The 19,294-nt window shown below is 39.7% G+C and overlaps 1 protein-coding gene across 1 annotated transcript in view; it reads left to right on the plus strand.

The window, feature by feature from the left end:
* LOC130579410 (connector enhancer of kinase suppressor of ras 2-like) overlaps positions 1-19,294 on the plus strand; it is a 163,131-nt gene that overhangs the window by 130,478 nt on the left and 13,359 nt on the right. Inside the window, exons 16-20 of the mRNA XM_057376192.1 lie at positions 2,194-2,242; positions 4,783-4,831; positions 5,911-6,086; positions 6,730-6,803; positions 12,181-12,252. Of these exons, the coding sequence (XP_057232175.1) occupies positions 2,194-2,242; positions 4,783-4,831; positions 5,911-6,086; positions 6,730-6,803; positions 12,181-12,252 (420 nt within the window). The remainder of the gene's footprint in view (positions 1-2,193; positions 2,243-4,782; positions 4,832-5,910; positions 6,087-6,729; positions 6,804-12,180; positions 12,253-19,294) is intronic.

The raw sequence follows: 19,294 nt of genomic DNA on the forward strand, positions 1-19,294 counted from the left end.
GCAGCACTGTGTCCCCAGTTCACCACCTCAGCTGAGTGTGAGAGTTTGCTTTTCCAGGAGATAAACACAGATCTGATTAACATTTTGTTCCATTTCACAGCATCCATCCTGCCCAGGGTTACCTGGGGGAAAGGGTGTCATTCTCACTCTCTTTGAAGTCACAACTGCATTTCACCTTCTTGCCTTTATCTCTTACAACTGAGTTTTCAAAACCTTTTCTGTAAATCTGACTGTTTTCATTTGTTTCTCAACCTCTTCACAGGTTCTCTCTCGTCCTGTTCTTCTTCCCCATTTGTTTTTTATTTTCAGTTGCTCCCCTTTCTCCTTCTTTTCTTCTCCCCAATCTGGCTGTGCCCTCCCCCAGGTCCTTCCTGCCTGATTTTCGGACAGAAACCCCACATCCTTCCCAGAATCAGTCACAYATCTCACCCCTCCTCATTTCCTTCACCCCACCCACATTTCCGTGCAGGGGAGTTTTGTTCTTCAAAGCGATTTTTTGTTTTTCCCAGAGCCAAAAGTGTCTGATTTTAGAGTGGGTGGCACATGCTCGGTTTGGCAGGGACATTGTGATCCAGATGGAACATCCCTGGTGGACAGGACAGGGCATCTGCCAGGAGATACTTTCCAGGGACATATGACTTGATGAAATTTTGGCAAAGTTTCATGCTGCAGGGTATTTCAACCAGAGCACACGACATACCAGGGTCCCTCTCTGTCTGAATTWAAAAAAAATTTACTATCCTAGAGAGGAGAAAAGATCCGAATTTYCATCTTCTGTGGTCTGTAGGYCTSAGTTATTGAGGAATAATTAAATACTTGAGGAATAATTAGATTTTAGGGAGGGATGAACATGATGAACATGACCTTTTTTTTAACAAACAAGACAAACCTCCTGCAGACTGTTGAAAACTGTTGCCAAGTGACAAAACTGCACTTGTTGCACACTGGAACGCCTATTCCTGACCTGATTTCCTGGCCAAGGTTTCAAAAGGCTGGAGCAGGCTGCTCCTGTAGTTAATCCCACTCTGATTCCCTGATTTGACAGCGTTTTTGCTGCTGAGGCTGTGATYACTGCACRGGGACACATCACTGTGRCTGCACAGAGGCAAATAAAACTTGRCTAAGGGMTYTTTAGACRCCACCACAGATGGATAATTCAGGTTCTGTATAGGCTGAGAGAGAGAAGATGCATTAAAAATGCTGCTTTCCAGATGGGATTAAAAGGAGCAGCCCTGAAATTGGGGGAAATGCCCAGAGGGATTGAGCAGCATTTATGGGATTGTGAGTCACAGAAATGGGGTATTAATGACACAGTTTGCCTCACAGCCCTTTGAGCATCTCCCCATTCCCTTCCCACATATCTGAAGCTGAACTTGTTTGGTTTTCATTGTTTCTTTCAATCCATGTCACCTGCAGACTGCTCAGAACGTTGAAGTGTTGCCTATTAACTTTATTAATTTAATTTTAAAGTTGTGTATTCCATCCCTTCACCCCACAGTCTGTAAATTTCCTTTGCCTCAGGCCTGATAGATGTTTCTCACCCCCAATGTAGAAGTTGTTCTCTGCTGGTAAATTTGATTTCTCCAAACAATGGAAATCTCCAAATGAGAAAATGCCACTTCCTGTTCCTCTGACTTAAGAAAATTGTTACTATGATCAACAGGATTTTGTGTTTAACATGTCTACAATCTTTTTATTCCTTTTTAATTTTCCCCCTCAATCACTTTGCCATTTTTGCATCCCATTTCTATTTATATGGCATATACAAAAATACCCACAGTTTTAAGGATTCTCCTTTCCCTGACTTTTGAAGGCAGGAGGGGGAATTGTGTGTTTAAGAATTTCTGTGCCAGATCAGACAAGTCTGACCCTGATTCTGTGTCCTATTTCCATCATGGCCAATACTGTTTGCACTGGATGAGGAAAGGCCTCTGGTGCTGCTGCCCTGCTTTGTTCTCCAGCYTTCAGAGAACTCCAGGACAAAGCTCACATTTATCAGAGACAGAATTTTCACATTTTTATATGTTGATTTTTGGTATCCGTGGCATCCTGTAGTAAAATGTTGTAGAACTTTCTGCTACAGGATGCTGTGGATATATTTAGAAATGCACAGAGTGTGTGTAAGCACCATGTAATCAGATTTTTGTTTGATTTTTTTGTGGTGGTTTGACATATTTCTTCTCTCTGTCCCAGATATGCAAGTTCTGCCATTGACCATCCAGGAAGCACATCCATGAGGAAGGTAATGATTTATAAAAGTACTTTAAACAAGCAAAAAAACTCCTCTATTGTTCAATTCATTGCCATGTTTTTAAAAGATACTTGAGATTACCCAAACCTTGACATTTGTCTGTGTAAGGAAAGAGCTGAAAATGAAAACTTAGGAGTAATTTTCATGTTGAGAGAATTGGCTGCTGCAACCACAACAGGTCAGTGTGTCTGCAATCAATTTTAGTTAATTTTAGGAACTTGAGGATTTAGTGTTGGTGTGTGCTCTGAGTTATGTGTGGGTTTGAGGAGGAAAATTGCACCCCACGTTAGGCTGGGAGGGAGGCTGACCCTGAAGGCAGAGAAAACTTTTAAAGCTCTTAGAATATTTAAATAGGATCTATACCATAAGGGGATAGGGATTAAGGGATAAGGGGACAAGGGATTAAGATTTTCAAATATTTTTGTGGTGCCCAATTCGGGGTGCTCCATTTTCAGCGGAAATAGCTGTATGTTGTTTTATTATTCAGCATTTTGCAATTATKTCATGGAAAGGACAAACAACAAAACCTTCATTTGSAGMATGTCAGTTCTTCATTCTGCCTTTTTCCTCTGGTTAGGTTGGACAGGGTTTGGAGCAGCCTGGTCTGTGGAAGGTGTCTGTGCCCATGGCAGGGGTGGAACGGGATGAMCTTTAAGGTCCCTCCCAACCCAAACCATTCTGGGGCTSTGATGACCCAAYTCTAAAAGTTTYCCCTAAAAACTCCTGAAGTTCCAACCTGTGGAGGTACAAACAGCCAGTTTTGCTGTTCATTTCCAGTTTCTGTGACAGCCCTTCCCCATCCCAGTGATTTCACTGATCTCTCCTGAATTTACCTTCGTGTAGCACCCACTCCATCCCAGCCTTTCATTTCATTTGCACCATTCTGGTTTTTCTGGTGGGGCTGTCAGGGTGTGGACCCTCTGCCTTGGGTCTTCTCGTGGTTTTGAGATCAGAATTGCAGCTCTGTCAGCCCCAGTGAGCTCTCCCATCATCTGTCTGTCGCCCATAGCAACYCTGAGTCATCTGGAGTTGCGAGTTCTGACTGTTTTCTTACCGTGTTTGCCACCAAGTTAATTATGTTATAGTGGCTCTTTTATCTCCCAGAATATGGAGCTCCAATTTTTTCGTCAGCAGCGCTAATTAACTGCTGATTCCCAAGGTATTGCAAACCTTCCTCTAGTTTCCTTGCTTTGAATACATTCTATGTGTGCATAAACAAAACAGCAAGAATAATTAACTCAGCTTTATAGAAGAAAGTTTTGTTGTTTTTTGGKKTTTTTTTATATTTTAGWAAGGTATTTTCAGCTCTCMTTGATTTTTTTTGCTTGAGGTTTTTTGGTTTTTTTTCATTATTTTTAAAACTTTTCTATTGAATGATGCATGMCAGTTTCTGGTGAGTATCCCAACGTCTGCTTCCTCCAGGTGTTTCATTTATCTTGCAGTTTTTTTAAAATTTCATCACCTTTCATTATCGGGTTTTATTCCATCGCTCTCTTTCTCTACCTTAAATTGTAGGAAAATTCGGTGATGTCTTTTTCAGGAGCACACCAGCCTTGCCCTGATGCATTTCTCTGGAMAGAGGAGCGTTGAGCAGATTGTTTCAGCCCAAACACCACAGACACAGCAGACAGATCAATATTGCCTCTGAGATCTGCARTACATCACCCAAACCCCCCAGTGTCGCCGTGCACATTTGATGCTTTCTCTCAGSCTTTTTTTTCTATTTCATTTCTGCATTTTGCTGCGTTTCCTGTGGCACAGGAGCATTAATCTTTGTCTCCTCTGGTGCTCAGAGCAGGGATGAGTTTGCAGCGATGAAGTTGAACTGGGGATGTGTGTTTTATTGGTGATACTCTGCACACTGTGCTCTCCCCTGCCAGAATCACCAGATTTTTGTGGAACATTCATATCCTGGGGCTGGCTGGGAGAGCAGGCTGAGGTCAGGAGAGCACAGAGAGCTGGTGGCCTCCGAGCCAGCTCCCTGGGGAGGCAGGAACTGCTGATTCCTGCAAGAACCCGCAAAGCGTTCCGCRAAATCACACCAGGGTGACAAATAGGGCTGGCAATGGCCAAACCCTCTCCTCCCTCTGCTGCTTTCCTTTAAARTAAAACTTTATCTGCAGCTGAAGTTCTATTTCCACCTGTTTATTTTATACAGTTCTTAAACATTTGTATAATTGAGGCAAATCCTTACCAGTTTTTGAGTACTATCACTGTTTTTTTAACTTTAAACAATGAGATGCTTTTAGAGGTTTATTTCAGTATCCATAACAATTTTCTAATGCAATCACAAAAGAAAGAAAGATTTTTTTCAATGCCATTGAAATTAATAGCTTTTTTTAAGGTATTTCAATTTGCAGATTTAGCAGTGTTGTTTTCTTTATGTTTGTGCAGCAGTAAGAGAAAAAGGGCAGAAGGGAGGCCCTGTGATCACTGATGTTGTGATAACCCTGGAGATGGGAGTGAATGAAAGCTCTTGCMTGTTACTTGCCCTGGTATCTCATAATTTATTTACTTTTTTTGCCTTGCAGTCATTCCATTACGCTTCCCTCAGGGTAAAAAGCAGAAAATGGTCAAAAGGTAACTCATTTCAGTTAATATTTTGAATCTAGAAAATGAGGATCCTTCTCTTGTTAATAAATTATCTGAATCAAAAGTTCAACTTAATCCAATTATTTCTAAATTTGATAGTAAGCAACAAAGTAAAATGCCAAATTAAAAATGCCAAAATAAATGTGTGATAGGTATAATATTGCTTGGCTGGGTGGGAAAATTTCCTCTGCCTTGGGAAGAAGGCTGGTGGGATCTATGAGCAAAGTGATGCAGTGGAACACTGCAGAATAAAGGATGCTGGTTTGATGTTCTCTAAATTTCTTCCCAGTTTCATAACTGTAGGACAAATGTAATTCTTGTAACATCATAAACTTGATTTTTCACAGAAAAAGAATGGCTGGTATGTTAAGGAAATTTCCCACAGAAGTTTTTTTTTTCAGGAAAAAAAAACTATGCCATATTTATTGAAAAATCCTGTTTTTATTAATATTTACCAGGCACTCTAAATTTTTAAGCCTTTCAATTAGGATTTACTGAAATAACACCGATAAAAAACCCCTATTTCTGGTGCTGTGCCTTTAACAGGATGCTGTAAAGTTAAAATACTGTTGCTCACTTCAGGATAAAAATAATGCAAGCATGTGCATTGTTATGGAAGTGAGCAATCTTTCTTTTTTATTGACTATAAAAATTTGGTTTAAAAATTCCCATCATTTGACAGGGTTTCTGCTGCTGAAGGGAAGATATATGGAAAAAAAAGCAGTGTTTGCATCTGTGTACAGAACTCRTACTCTGAGTTCCTGATTGAGGCTAAACAAATATATTTTTTACTTTGGAATGACACTGCTTATCCTGATCAGAAAAAAAAAAAAATGCAGCCCTCAGAGGAATGAACCCTCTAGAGATTAAATAAACCATTGCATAAACCAGGTCCTTTTTTATTTTGTGTTCACGCAGAGCGCTGTCGAATTTGGGAATTGCTCAATCTGAGACTGCAGAGGATTTGGTTTGGAGGGTTTTGAGTGGAATGATCATTTAAAAATCAGTTTAAATTAGAATTTAGAGAGTATTTCCCTTCTCTCACTCTGTGTTCCATGGTGTCCCAGGGAGTTCCCTCTCCAGTGTGAGCAGGAGACGAATTTCCTGCAAGGACCTGGGCCATGGAGACTGCGAAGGCTGGCTCTGGAAGAAAAAGGATGCCAAAGGTTATTTCACCCAGAAATGGAAAAAGTACTGGTTCATTCTGAAGGATTCCTCCCTGTACTGGTACACAAACCAGAACGTAAGTGGGCACCACGCTTGGAGAAAGTGAAAATGAAACCTGAAGTTTTAGAATTATTTTTACTGCATGGCTGGATAAACTGCCACTTTAATTGTCAGGTCTGGGAACTCTGGCTGGAAATATTTCAATTGAAATTCTTTTTTRAACTCTCCAAGTTCATGTTCAAGCTCAATAAAATTGCAGATGTTCGTGGCATTTTTTAAGAAATATGTATGTAGTTAATCCKTTTCCACAGATTTAATGTTCACACTCAGCTCTGCCCAGTTTCATATRGGGGTGGATGTGTAAAGTGTAACTATTTGTGTTGGTTAAGCATTATGTGAAACAGATGTGAAAATCTGAATTTGTAAATCTCCTTATCTAAAAGTTATTTTTATAGAGATGTTCCTCTTGCTTTTTGCTGAACTAGTCTGGAGTTTGCAGTTTCTCACGTGTAAAATGCTGTTCTTGGTGAAATTTTCCTGAAAACCACTGGGCCTGTGCTGGGGCAATCTGCATAAATGTTGGGAAAAATAACAGAGAACCCAAAAAAGTTCAATTTCCCCTTCAGTGCAACAGCCCTGGTGCTGCTGCTCATTTCTCTCTTCTTTAATTTTATCTCTTTTTCAACATCACTGTTGTTTTTTTTTATCTCATTCAACAGGATGAAAAAGCAGAAGGATTCATCAGCTTACCYGAGTTCAGGATAGACAGAGCAATTGAATGCAGGCGAAAACAGTAAGTAATGTTTGATTTATGTTCACAAACTGAAGGATTKCTCTGAAAGTTTGCTATCCATAGTACTGAACCTTTGCAAAGTCCAGAGRAGGAAGTTACTCAGAGAAACCTGGAAATCTGTGAATATGTCATCATGGATCCACTTAAGCTTTAGTATTTCTCTTTATTATAAAAGATACAGTGCAATGTAAATTCCATTTACTGGATTTAAATGAATTGAATAATTCTTTAGCCAGCTTGCCAGACATTCCAGTTACAGCTTCAGTTAAATAAGTAAATCAAAAAGCAATGAATACTTCAGCAAAGAGATAAAACTTGTTCAGGTTCAATAGGACCATATTTTCCCATAGGAAATAGCATAAAAAATATCACAGCAGGGGATGGTGAATATAATCTTAATTTTCTCTTTTATGGAGGAAACTTTACATACCCAATATTGTGTTGCTCTCAGCTGCTAAAATATTTAAGTTCCATATGCAAAATGAACGCTGCATTATTGCTTATGTGCATATTGCTTCTTCTCCATTGTGCTCCAGTAAAAACATATTACAAGYTTTGCACAATTAAGGAATATTTAATAACAGACATTCATTGGAAATGGCTTCCAAACAGTRTTGGGATTGGAATCACAGGCTTAACAGAACAATTCCAGTGCTCTGAGTGTAACACTTTGTTGGTATCTCCTCAATTATTTGCATTTGTCTTCTGTACGCTTTCCTGCTTTTAACTAAGCATCCTGGATTTCTCCTGTGCTGTTCCAATGACTGAATGCAGTTTTGGTGTGAGGAAACAAGTCCTACAACTGTGAGCACATGCACAACAGAAATATTGAAGATCTGAATTACAATAGAGGCTGCTCATCAGAAAATCAAACCTCTCCAGCTGCCTGTTCTTGTCTGGGGATATTATTACCGTGTCAGAGAAGTACAAGACAGTGCAATTTACACTTCTATTTCTCCTTTCAGCTGAGGGTATCACTGTAGAAATTAAACAYGAACTGAGCACTATAAATACCTCAGGGCAATGAGTAGATATTAATAATGATATWGAACAAAAATACAGGAAAAATAATACCCTTTTGTTAGAATATAAAGCACTTAACAGATTTCAGTGACTTAACCAAGATCAAACAGAAGGTCATTGTGCACAGCTAGAAATAGCTTCCAGAGCTTTCCTCAGAGCATGRGAACACAATCCCTCAGAACTCAGCTTAGAGAAGGATTTCTGTGGGGTATATGCACAGGGAAAAGTCCGATTAACTAAAACGTTGCACACGACTGAAAGCTGAGAACCTTCAGGCTTTGAATCCTTTCAAAGAGAGGCAGGTCCAGAGGTAAAAGTATAATGAAGATGTTCATAGTACATTCCCTTTTTTCCTCAGCACAATTTCCATTTGGTTTCTTCCTTCATGGACTACTGCTTATATATTTCCTCCAATGTAAAAACTGCGCCTTACATTTGCCACTGTTTTATCTGAAAGTGAGTGCAGTGAAATTCAGTTTATGTGTCCAGCCAGCTCCAGCCCCTGTGTGCACACCTGCAGAGCACTCACCTGTCCTCTCCTGGGCTGTCCTAGGACAGGAGTGAGCATCATTCCATCCCCTGATCCCACTGAAAAAACCAAAATCACAGTGTCAGTGTTCCTTCAGCTCTCCCCAGTGCAAAAGCAAGAACATTTTGGAAGCCAGTTTGGATTTCCCCTCAGATCTCTTGWTCTTTTCAGAGCTATTGATGTGAAATGTTCCAACCCTTTGGAGCAAAAGGATTTGAAGGCTTGCTGGAGTAATTAATGGATTTGTCTCTCCCGCTGTTGTGGCKGGTGGGGAGTTCTGCTGCCCAGCCTGGCTGTTCACACATGCAGGGATGGAATAGCCCTGAGAAAGCTTTCACAAGAATATATATAATTGAATGCATTATTCGGTCTGGTTTGATGATTTGCCTCAGTAATGCATTTAATGAAGGTCCCTGATTGTTACAGGAGCCGTGGCATTATCTCAGACTGGTTCAGCTCTCCGGGCTATGGCTGGACGTGCAGTGACCTTGTTCCTGTGAAAAGAGGCTTTTGGCATCAGCACTGAAAAACTTTCCTCTGCTTTTAGGCAGCACCTGCATCCTCCTGATTAAAAATGATCATACAGCATGAGAAATTAGAGTTATTTGAGGTTGTGTGCTGTGGCATGACATGAATATCGTGTTATTTTCAAAGATACTGATAATTACAGTGCCCCATGATGACGCTGAGAACCAAGTATAAAGATTAATTGGACTACAGGTATAATTAATCCTTATCAACTGGTGCTTTGCCTGAACCTTCAACAATTTCCACCTAGTGAAAATTTTCATTGCCTAGTTAATGCAAATTTAGGTCTTAAATTTATCAAGGATAAAGTGTTGGCACTTCATACTGAAAGTGTGCACTCAGAGGTCTACACAAATGTCATTGATGAGATACAGGCAGATGGGAAGGTGTAGGTTAAATATTAGTACAGTTTTAGTAATTTTATTAATTCTGAAAAGAACTTGGGAGTCCTTGCAGGCAGCAAAGCCCCCTTGAGCCACCAGTGGGCCCCCACAGGAAAGAAACTTCCTGGGCTGTGTTAACTGGAGAGCAGCCAGTGAATGAAGGGATTGTTCCTTAAACCAGCACTCMCTACACCAAATCCTGATCATTGCAGCCAGTCTGGGGCCCTCCAAACCAATCCAGATGTAAATATATAGATACCATTCTTCTGGATTATTCACATTTATACATCTTAAATTGTTTCCCTGGAGATTCCTGTTCCTGATGCCAGGAATATATCTAAACACTTCCCTGATGATAATCCCAGTGACACTGCTGGCACATGAAGATGGATTTATTGTTATGTTYTGCAGCCCTGACACAGAACTGCAGTGCATTTAAATCTCAGGTTTGCACAGAATTGGGGTCTCAGCAATAAAGATCTGTTTTCTGCACTCTGCAAATACATAACAGTGCAACACATTATTGCAGCTTTAATGCTCATGTCTCAGGAAATTATCACAGCATCGGGCTGAAAGATCTCAAGGAACATTCACACAGTAACCAGTTAGGTGTGTTTGCAGGGAGCTGGCATGGGGGAACTCCTCTGCAAAAGCAGCCAGACCTTCAGCCTTTAACTGATTTAGCCCTGACAAAATTCTTGCTTTTTGTGCATTTGATGCCACATTCACAAATTCAGGAGCCCTGCAGACAGTGCCTCACCTGTTGAACAGCCCTGATTTCACCTTTCTGTACCATAACTGAGGCAGGGCTCCTGTGAGAAGTTAATATTCTAAYAGCCACAGGATSACAGSCTGGTTTGGGYTGGAATTGACCTTAAARATCATCCCTTTCCACCCCTGACACCTTGCACTCAAAAATGATCCACTAATCATCGATTATATCACATTACAAGAGCACAGTGGAGCCACTTTAAACTGTTTATCACRCTGACTTCCACCCATCATAACATTGACTTGAAACCCCAATATTGGCACTTGAATGCCTGTATCTATTTAAATTTCMTGTCTAGGAAAATAATCCTATTTACAAGCAGAAACTTCATCATGTGATATTCTCTCAGGATTAGCCAAGAGGATTAGGATCTTTGGATCCACCACATAATCCCCTGCAATCCCAGCCAATCCCACTGGGAGAGGGAGCAGGACAAGGTGCAGATGTTGCACCRGGTTCAGTGCAGGAGTGTTTGTTCAGCCACGATTTCCTATTCTGAGCATTAAAAATTTAGACCTGTGAGGAATTTCTGTTGAAGGTACGGTATTTGCTGATCACTGTGTAATTAAAGATGTGCTGTGCTCTGCTCTCATTCACATGGGTCTAAAGACACACACAAAACTACTTCACTTTCTCACCCACAGACAGGCACCAGCTGTTTTTACAGAACCTGCTGCAGTTGTTGGCATCTGGGGTTTCAAAGGTTCCACATTAAAAGCAGAAGATGAAGAATAATAAGAATTTTTGATGCTGCAATCTTATCTCATACTAATCAGTTAAAAGAAAGCATAAATTTGGTCAGAGCATGCTTAAAACTGCATTTATATAATGATGAAAGGAGGGATAATTAACAAGCCTGTGCCATCTAGTGGGCACCACAAATGCCTGTGTGGGATTTCAGAATCGCTCATTTTTTTTATTTGCAAGGTAGCAGTGCCAAAAGCCAGGGCAGGGAGGGTCTGCAGTGGAAATTATCACTGTCCAGATGCCAAAACAATGCTTAAATACCTCTACAGTCTGCTTTTATGGAATTTAATAGTTAATGATAGCCCTCTGTGGAAAGATAACATTACTCTTTATATCCCTGTTCTCATGGAAAGGGAAACTGCACAGGAATACAACTCTGCTGTAGGACTTTTGTTAGGAAAGCTGTTACCAGATGCATTTGTGTTTGTTATATATATTTTAAAAATCCCTGTGCCCAGGTGAAGCTTCTTCAACTTTTATCTTGTCTCTGAAAAACAGCAATAAGTCATAGTAATTAATAAAAYATTCATTTGCATTTAAGCTATTAATAGTGGAAACATTGCATCACAGGTTCTTCGTAATTCCACGTGTAATGATTCCTAATCTAATTCTTACATCTGGTAATTACCATATAAATGTCAGTATTTTAACTGTAAATGTTATGAATGAGAGTGTGGCATTTTTTTAACATTTGCCAGCTCATCAAATTAACAGTCTTTAATGCTGGGACTTTCTGGCTTCCTTGATGGCAAAACTCCTTTTCATTATATCCACACAAAAAAAAAATTGTTAAAACTATGATTATTGTTCTTAGCAGTTTTCAACTGCTCAGCCGAGGGAGAGCTCAGGGATTAGACCACATAAAAGCATTAATAAAAAGCATTTTATGTGCACTATAATCACCCATGCCATCTGATTATTATCCATTATTCCAGTGATTTCTAACTCAACTTGGCAGCCCTCTATATTTCGTTTTGTAGAACACAAAACAGTCATCTGAATATATGAGAAGAGGTGGGGGGATCAAGCATTTATTCCTTTAGCTGATCTTTGGAATACAATGAAGATGTACTTGAATATGCGCAATAAGACTTTCAAATTCACCCAAGAATTTTTGAGATGTAGAACATCAGCAATTATTGAAAGGATTTATTATTTTTAAGTCATTCAAGGGCATTTCAAGTTTTTACAAAGTGTGAGGCTCACAGACGTAGATGAAATCAGATCAGGAGGAATCCATCCATAAATTTAGGCAGCAAAATTCAGACTGAACATTACAAATGCCTGTGAAACCCATAACATGCAGAAGAATCGTAGAACAGGTCAATCTGGTGTGTTTGTAGAGAAATTGTTTGAAATAAAAAGTGGCTTTTATGCTTTGTGCTCTCTTTACAGTGCCTTCAAAGCATGTCACCCCAAAATAAAGAGCTTCTACTTCGCAACCGACTGCCTTGAAGAGATGAACAGGTGAGCTCTGGCTTCTCTTTGTTGTGGGATGTTCTGTATATCCTGGTGCTTCAATATTTCATCTCACATAGGAATATACTCTCAGTATTTTGCCTGATGCAATGCTGCCTCATGGTGTTCTCAGGAATTAATCTTCCATTAATTTTAGTAAATACATCACATTCTGTGGCTCACTTTGCTGACATTTCCTTCCATGGCACATTTTAGTTCTGCAAAGGAAAGCTCCTTGTGTTGTTGTCATCTGTGTTAATTAGAATTTTTTCTTTTATTAATGGGCTTAAGATTTATCAGCCTTGCGATTTTTTTATTGGTTAAAGCTGGCAGTCTTAGTGAGATCAGTGTTTCTGGTATATAAAATAGGGCACCTGTACCAAAACTCGTACAGGTGGTGGGGWTGTATGTGGATATACATATATGTATGTATGCAAAGAAATAAAAATCAATTCCCCTTCCAATCCCAAGAGAAATCCCCAACAAYACAGAAAATCAGCAGTAATTAATTGKRWTMRYSWSWSRYKAWYMCAACACAGAGCAGAGACGAGCAAAGTTCCAATTTTTGGCATTGAAATGAGCTTTTAAATGTCCTTGGATGTGCTGGGAGGGCAWTCCAAGCCCCTGACTGGACACAGCCCTGGACAATCTGATCCAACATTAAAGCTGGCCCTGGTGTGGGAGGGTGTGGGAACAGACACCTCCTGGGAACTCTTCTAACCCAAATTACTCTGTGCTTCTCCTTTGTGATTCAGTGGGGAAGGRAGAGGTGGGGTGAAGGTGGGACGAGGCCTTAGATCCCAAAAGGTACACTCAGATGTCCTCCCTCCTCCTGTTAGATCAGAATTTTGTTTATTCCCAGCTGAGGTGGGAAGCAAGGACACCTAGCACAAGGTCACCATGCTGGGAAGTCTTAAATGTTTCCTGGCACAGATAACAAAAAGTTTGAGATGTGGTTTTCTTACTGTTTGCCAGTTTGGAAGGACAGATACAGCTGGGGTTTTTTTTTTTTTTCCTTTGGAATATTAAGGCCTAAAAAATATCATTGATTTGGACATTTCTATTCTGTGGTTTATCTGGCCCATCAGGAAATTGTTGGGGTGTGAGCCTGGCTGGAGGAAACAGTTCAGGGCTGTTCATCATCCATTGATGAGGATGATGAGTTTCAGTTATCAGGAGTGGGTATTTACTTGTACTTTTAGGGTGTAAGTTTGCTGGAAAATATTTATTCATAGTTGTTTATGTTGTGTTTCTCAGTTCTGTGGTGTGGCTCAGGTTTGTTTGAACAAAAGTGAASCGAGGATGTTCTGCTGGTTTAACTCTGCCTGCTCTCTCCCTCGGTTTCAGCTGCTGGGGTAGTTTGTTGAAGTGCCATGGATCATATCTATAAATTATACATAAAACATTCTGACTCAAGGAGAACCRGGAARTCTTGACATGCATTCAATAAGCTGYTTTTACAGCATCCATTGATTTTTCCATGGGGAGAGCCCAGGAAGCTGCTGGTGTGGCAATGAGCCCTTTGAGCAGGGAACAGCTGGGAAGGTGCCAGGGTGACTTTTCACACCATCCCATCCTTCACATCATTCACTTTGGAATTTACAAGAGCCTTTTTCCTGATTTTTTGGGTCCTCTTCCCACGGAAGCAGGCAAAGGGTGAATTTCTACTTGAAGTATTTTGCACAGTATTTCCCCTTCAGCAGTGCTGTCCCTGTCGAGCAATTGGAATTCACTCCCCACCCAAATGATGGATAACTCTGCYACCTCTGTGAAATCCCTGCAGCTTTTACAGCCTTCCTGGAACTGCTTCTCCCAGAGATCCCATGGGAAATGTGAGATGAGGAAGCAAGATTCATAGATGAAAAAWGACTTTAAAATGCTGATCTCACAAATCTCTCTCCCCAGCAAATTTTCAACCATGTAATCTGAAGAAATAGGACAATGTTTTGCATGGTATCTCCTACTCCCATTTTCACCACAGAATTTAACTGGATTTTCTGTGCTGAGAGAAGGGGAGATCCTTCATGYTGGGAAGTGTAGGAGTCCTARTATGGAGAGGAACMTTCTTCATGCACTAYGTAGGGAATTTTATCCTTTCTTCAACCCCTTTACCACCAGCTTTTGTTTTAACAGCTCTTTTTGGAGTTTCTTACCTCAGATTCACCATTTAATAATCTTTTTTCCACTCTGGAATATTTTAATGTGCTTTTGACCCCACATTGCTGAAGGAAGAGCTGGACCCCAGTGGGTAGGGATGGATTATTCTGTAGCAGAGTGAGGCACTCAGCTGTGGCTGCATTTTTTGCCTGCTGTGTTACTYGGGTTTGCAAAATTCATGCTCGTGCTGTTTTGTCAGGTCTTACACGAGCAAAGCCATGTTCTTAGAAATGAATTAATAATGAACTTGATGAGCTCATCTCCAGCTTGGTACTCCAAGCTTGTTAAAGGCTTTATTTCCCAGAAGTGCTTCATCTCCTACTGCACCACACATAACCTGTTTATGGCTTTAATTAGCATTGAATTTAATATTCGGTTGTTTTACAATATCTACTTTATTTAAAACTTACATGCCATTGAAGTTGGCAGTGCAGTGCATTTGCAATCTCATCGTGGACTCCAAATATTAAATTTTTTAAAGTTTCTATTTTAGGCTGGATAATGTGATCACATTTGATTTGAATAACTGGGTTAACTTTGCAATTTTAATAACAGCCATAAATCTTCTGCATTCATTCAAAAAATATAACAAATACTTCTACTGGAACGAGATGATGATTGATTTTTGTAGGGGGCATTCCTATATTTTCCCAGACCTGAGAGATTCTAGCACAATATTTCTCTTAAAATAAAACTGTTTGAAAATTGAAGTATTCTGAATTAAATCCCTATTGACCATTAGCAAATTTTATGGTTTCTCCTATTTTTATGTATGGAGTATAACCAAGTGAGTTACTCAAGACTTTCCCTAAATCATCCTGTYTATTACTAAAGTTAATTCCATTTTMTCCCTTAAATTTTGGGCATGTTGATCTCCTTGACARGTCTTGGCCACATCAGATGGTGAGMCAGGRTTAATACATCTTTCACAGTTTCAATCTACTTTGTCTCCCCTTTTTATTAACTAACACCTAAGGAAAGCTCTTGGCCACAAAAACTTTCAGACCCGAGTCCCTACTAGACATTTTCCCTCTTAAACTGGACAAGTGAGCAGGAGATTGTCAGATCTGCCTGGCCTAATTAAACAGATCTTTATCAAATAGAGCTGAGTAAGTTGTTACAGAGCTCTTCCTCTCAGCCCCTTCCCTGATAAAAAGCCAGGAGATAATTCTGCAGAATTATGAAAGGCACTTTTCAAACAGAAATCCCTGAAATGGGGGGTCCCAATGGTGTTGTAAGTAAACATAAAGAGCAGGTTTTCCCTTCTTCYTTTATGTTCCCATAAACTTGTTTCAAATCCGTGCCTGAGGCCACGTCAGTGCTCTRATTTATTGTTCTCACATAAAAGCTCCTAAGTTGCAGCACAAGTAAAACAATTTTCTGATCAGAAAGAGCTGCAGGCCCCGAGGACTGGGTGAAACTATGATGTTTATGGGAGTGTACAGGGTGAGAGTGGAGCTGCTGTGCCCTGCTGGGGAAAATTCTGCACCAGGAATTCTGAGCTGGAATATTCCAAATCCCCTTTTCTGGGCAAGTCACCTGACTCCTCCTTTCTAGGATTTAGGAATGATTTACCCCAGACTTGTGAAGCACCATTTCCCCCTAATTCAGTCTGAGCCCCATGGGTTGGTGGAGTTGGCAATGCACAATTGTGATTTTCCAGCACCATCCAAATCAGCATTCAGGGGGAGTTCATCCCTCGTGCAGGAGGCAGGATCTGCATTGCTTTCTGCACGAGTTTAAATTACAAAATTAACTTAATCAAATTCTGCTGTAAATAGTACCAGGGTGAATTGATAGAGTTCTTCTGGGAGCCAGACACTCTGGCTGCATTTCATAGAGCAAGTTTAGTGATTCCAGCTCTGCACCTCTCTTAGACGAAGGCACAATCCATGTTGTGATGTTATCCTGGAGATATTGAGTTAACTCTGCCAAATATGATGATTTAGTAATAGAAAAAAGTAACATCAATATGAAATAGCCAGACATTTAACAACACTATTTGGCCTATTTGAGCTGATTTTTTTAAAAACTATGTGGATACAGAATCACCCAATTTCACAATAATTCCATTTCTTGAAAAAATTTCCCTCTAAACCCCAAACCCCCCACCCATACTTTAGGTCATGCTAAGCTCAATCCTCTTGCTTGTAAAGAATGTTTTCTTTCTCCAGAGCTTTCCTTTGGGCCAATCATTTGGTGAAAGCTGGGCTAAAACTTGAATAAGTGAGTAAGGAAAAGTTCCAGCTGAGTGAGTTTGTGAGTGTTTTGGTAGATTTCCTTAGGGTTTATTATGGGTTCTGTATCAAATAACAGCCTCAGTTATTGTGAGCTTTTATTCTCAGTGACACACGACTATATTTGTACAGTAAAATGCTGTTACCAGAAGTGTAATTTATTTGCTACAAAAGCAGTGAATTTCTTTTGTCTATTATCTACTGGGGAAAACCACAAACAACCAAAAAAGCCCTACATCAAACCAGACTTCTGAGTACAGAAGGGTAATTCTGCATTTGTTTGACAGGGTAAAGTTAAAAAAATTAAAAATTAAAAAAAAAAATCCCATTAAGTGCATGAAGTAGATGCACATGCAAAGAGGGCACAGATTGGTTCACTTGTCAATTCTTAAGCTGTCTTGGGCTTTTTTCCTATTTTTCCAGCCTGACAAATCTAAGAAGACAATGCATGAAACAAGATCAACAGTCATGTCAAATTATCAAATCAGAGAGTACTTAGAGTTTATCCCATGAATGATTTTGCTTAACAAATCCCAGCAACTGTGACAAATGGAATAGCAGAAACAGAGGCTGCTGAGGGCTGATACTSTGGGAGAGATGAGCTCATAGAAAAGGATCTGCTCGGTGTTAAATTCACTGGGAGGTGGTTTGGAGCTTCTTTTGTGTGGAGGAAAATCAAGGCATCATTTCAGCCACCCTTATTACAGCAGCCTTTCTTCTCTTAAATGAATATATTACCTGCATCATCATAGAAAATAGTGAAAATAATGTACTTTTGGAACCTAAATGGGAAGTGTGTTGATTTTTCAGGTGTTCAGTGAGAAAGACTGGTCAGAGAAGTCAGCATAATAAGTACAAAAGTAGTTTTTAAATCTAATTCTGTATCAAAAGAATTTTACAGTGAATTCTGGAATCTGATTATCCCACTGATGTAAAAAAATTTAATACAAAGCTTTTTTTTTGCTCAGAAATGAAATATAAACTGCACAGAATAAATTCTATGTAGGGAATAAATGGTTCAAGGGAATCTCTRTTTTAAGAGACTTAACTTGATTCAAGTGAAATTTCACTTCCACTTTAGTTCTAGTTTTTCCTTTCAACCAAATAATCTCAGGTGTAGATGCAATCTCAAAAATTAAGAAAGATCTATTTCTGCATTGAAACGTTTCTAATACAAAGCTGAGATAACATACAAGGGCAAGAATTAATGATAAAAAGATGTAAGAAATATAGGAAATGTATTTTATTTATTCTATCTGTTAATGCCTCAGGATTTCATAGACTTAATGTTTAAAGGAACATTTAACAGAAAGAAATATAGTGAAAGTGGATGGACTTTTTCTTGAATTTACACCTTTTCAGGATATGTAATTTATTTATATTTTTTGGTAGAATTCAATAGTTTCTTCTATAACCAGCCACCTGGTATGTGCAATAAGGGAGGATATTAGCAAACAAAACTTTTCAGAGCTACAGGAACTCATTTCTTCCTGACTTATTCTCTGTGGATTTATGGAACAGTTCTAACTATAACCTAAAAATTATAGCTTTCCTCCCATTTAATAGGAAGGAAAAAAAAAAAGTGATCCTCTTGCCCTTGGTTTTCCTTCTCCTACACTAAACCAAATAGTTCTCTCAAGTTTATGACAACTGAGATTGTCTAAGCTGTTTTATTTTTTTTTTTATTTGTTCTTTTTCATTCTGGACTGTAGAAAGGAACAGCCAAGGGAGTGAGTGTGATGCCACTATGGAAACTTTTATTGCCTTCACTCCCAGAACTTCACACTGACCTTGGGCTGGCTCAGCCCTTGCTTAGCAGGAACAAACTGCAACAGCCAGGAAACAGAAACTTTTTTTAATTTGTGCACCGTGGAATGGCATATTCTTGGTTTTAACGCAGTTAGGAGAGCAAAGCAATGTGCAGCTGTTTCCCAGTTGTTTGTCTCTCTTTAACATTTCCCAGTGTTTCTGTCAGTAAGTGAAAGTGCTCCTGATTCCTGACAATTTGGGGCATTTCAGGCGTGATTCACCCTTTGGGATCAGGTTTTGGCTCTTGCAGCAGCTCCTCAGCTCCTCACTGACCTGGTGCCTTCACTGATCACAGCCCAGGCCTGGGCAGAATCARACTCTCAAAAGCAGCCTTGGGCTGTAATTCCTGGGTAATAACCAGAATTATCTCAGTAAATTTAACTTAAATACTACCAGGCAGCTCTGTTTTATCCCAAAGCAATGACAACAGTGCCTGTTTGTAACCAACAGAATTAATTAAAGCCAAGTCTGATTTATTTAGAATTTAATTGAGACGAAGTACAAAACTTCCTTGTGCATTTTGACAACTTTACTTGAGGCTCACCTTCCCCTGCCTTTGGTTMACTGRAGTGCAGGCAATAAAACACAATKAACCCACTTCTTGGTCCCCTGTAGGTCGTTACAGCGTGCCTTGGCAAGACAGTGATTACATCTTATGGGGATCTGTACAATATTGCAAGTATAATRTTGTGGCAAAGCATCCGTGGGACAWTCAGTGCTGATYGTGTCATCACAATTTCCATCTGGAATGCAAACCCTGGGCTCTGTTGGGTGGCCCAGCCTCAAACTCAGTGAAATGTGTTGGTTGAGTTGTTTAATTATCAAAAGGAAATAGTAAAAAGGCCGGR

The sequence above is a fragment of the Malurus melanocephalus genome, unplaced genomic scaffold (assembly GCF_030028575.1).
Source record: "Malurus melanocephalus ecotype Western Australia unplaced genomic scaffold, MMel_1.1 scaffold_272, whole genome shotgun sequence".
Lineage (NCBI taxonomy): Eukaryota > Metazoa > Chordata > Aves > Passeriformes > Maluridae > Malurus > Malurus melanocephalus.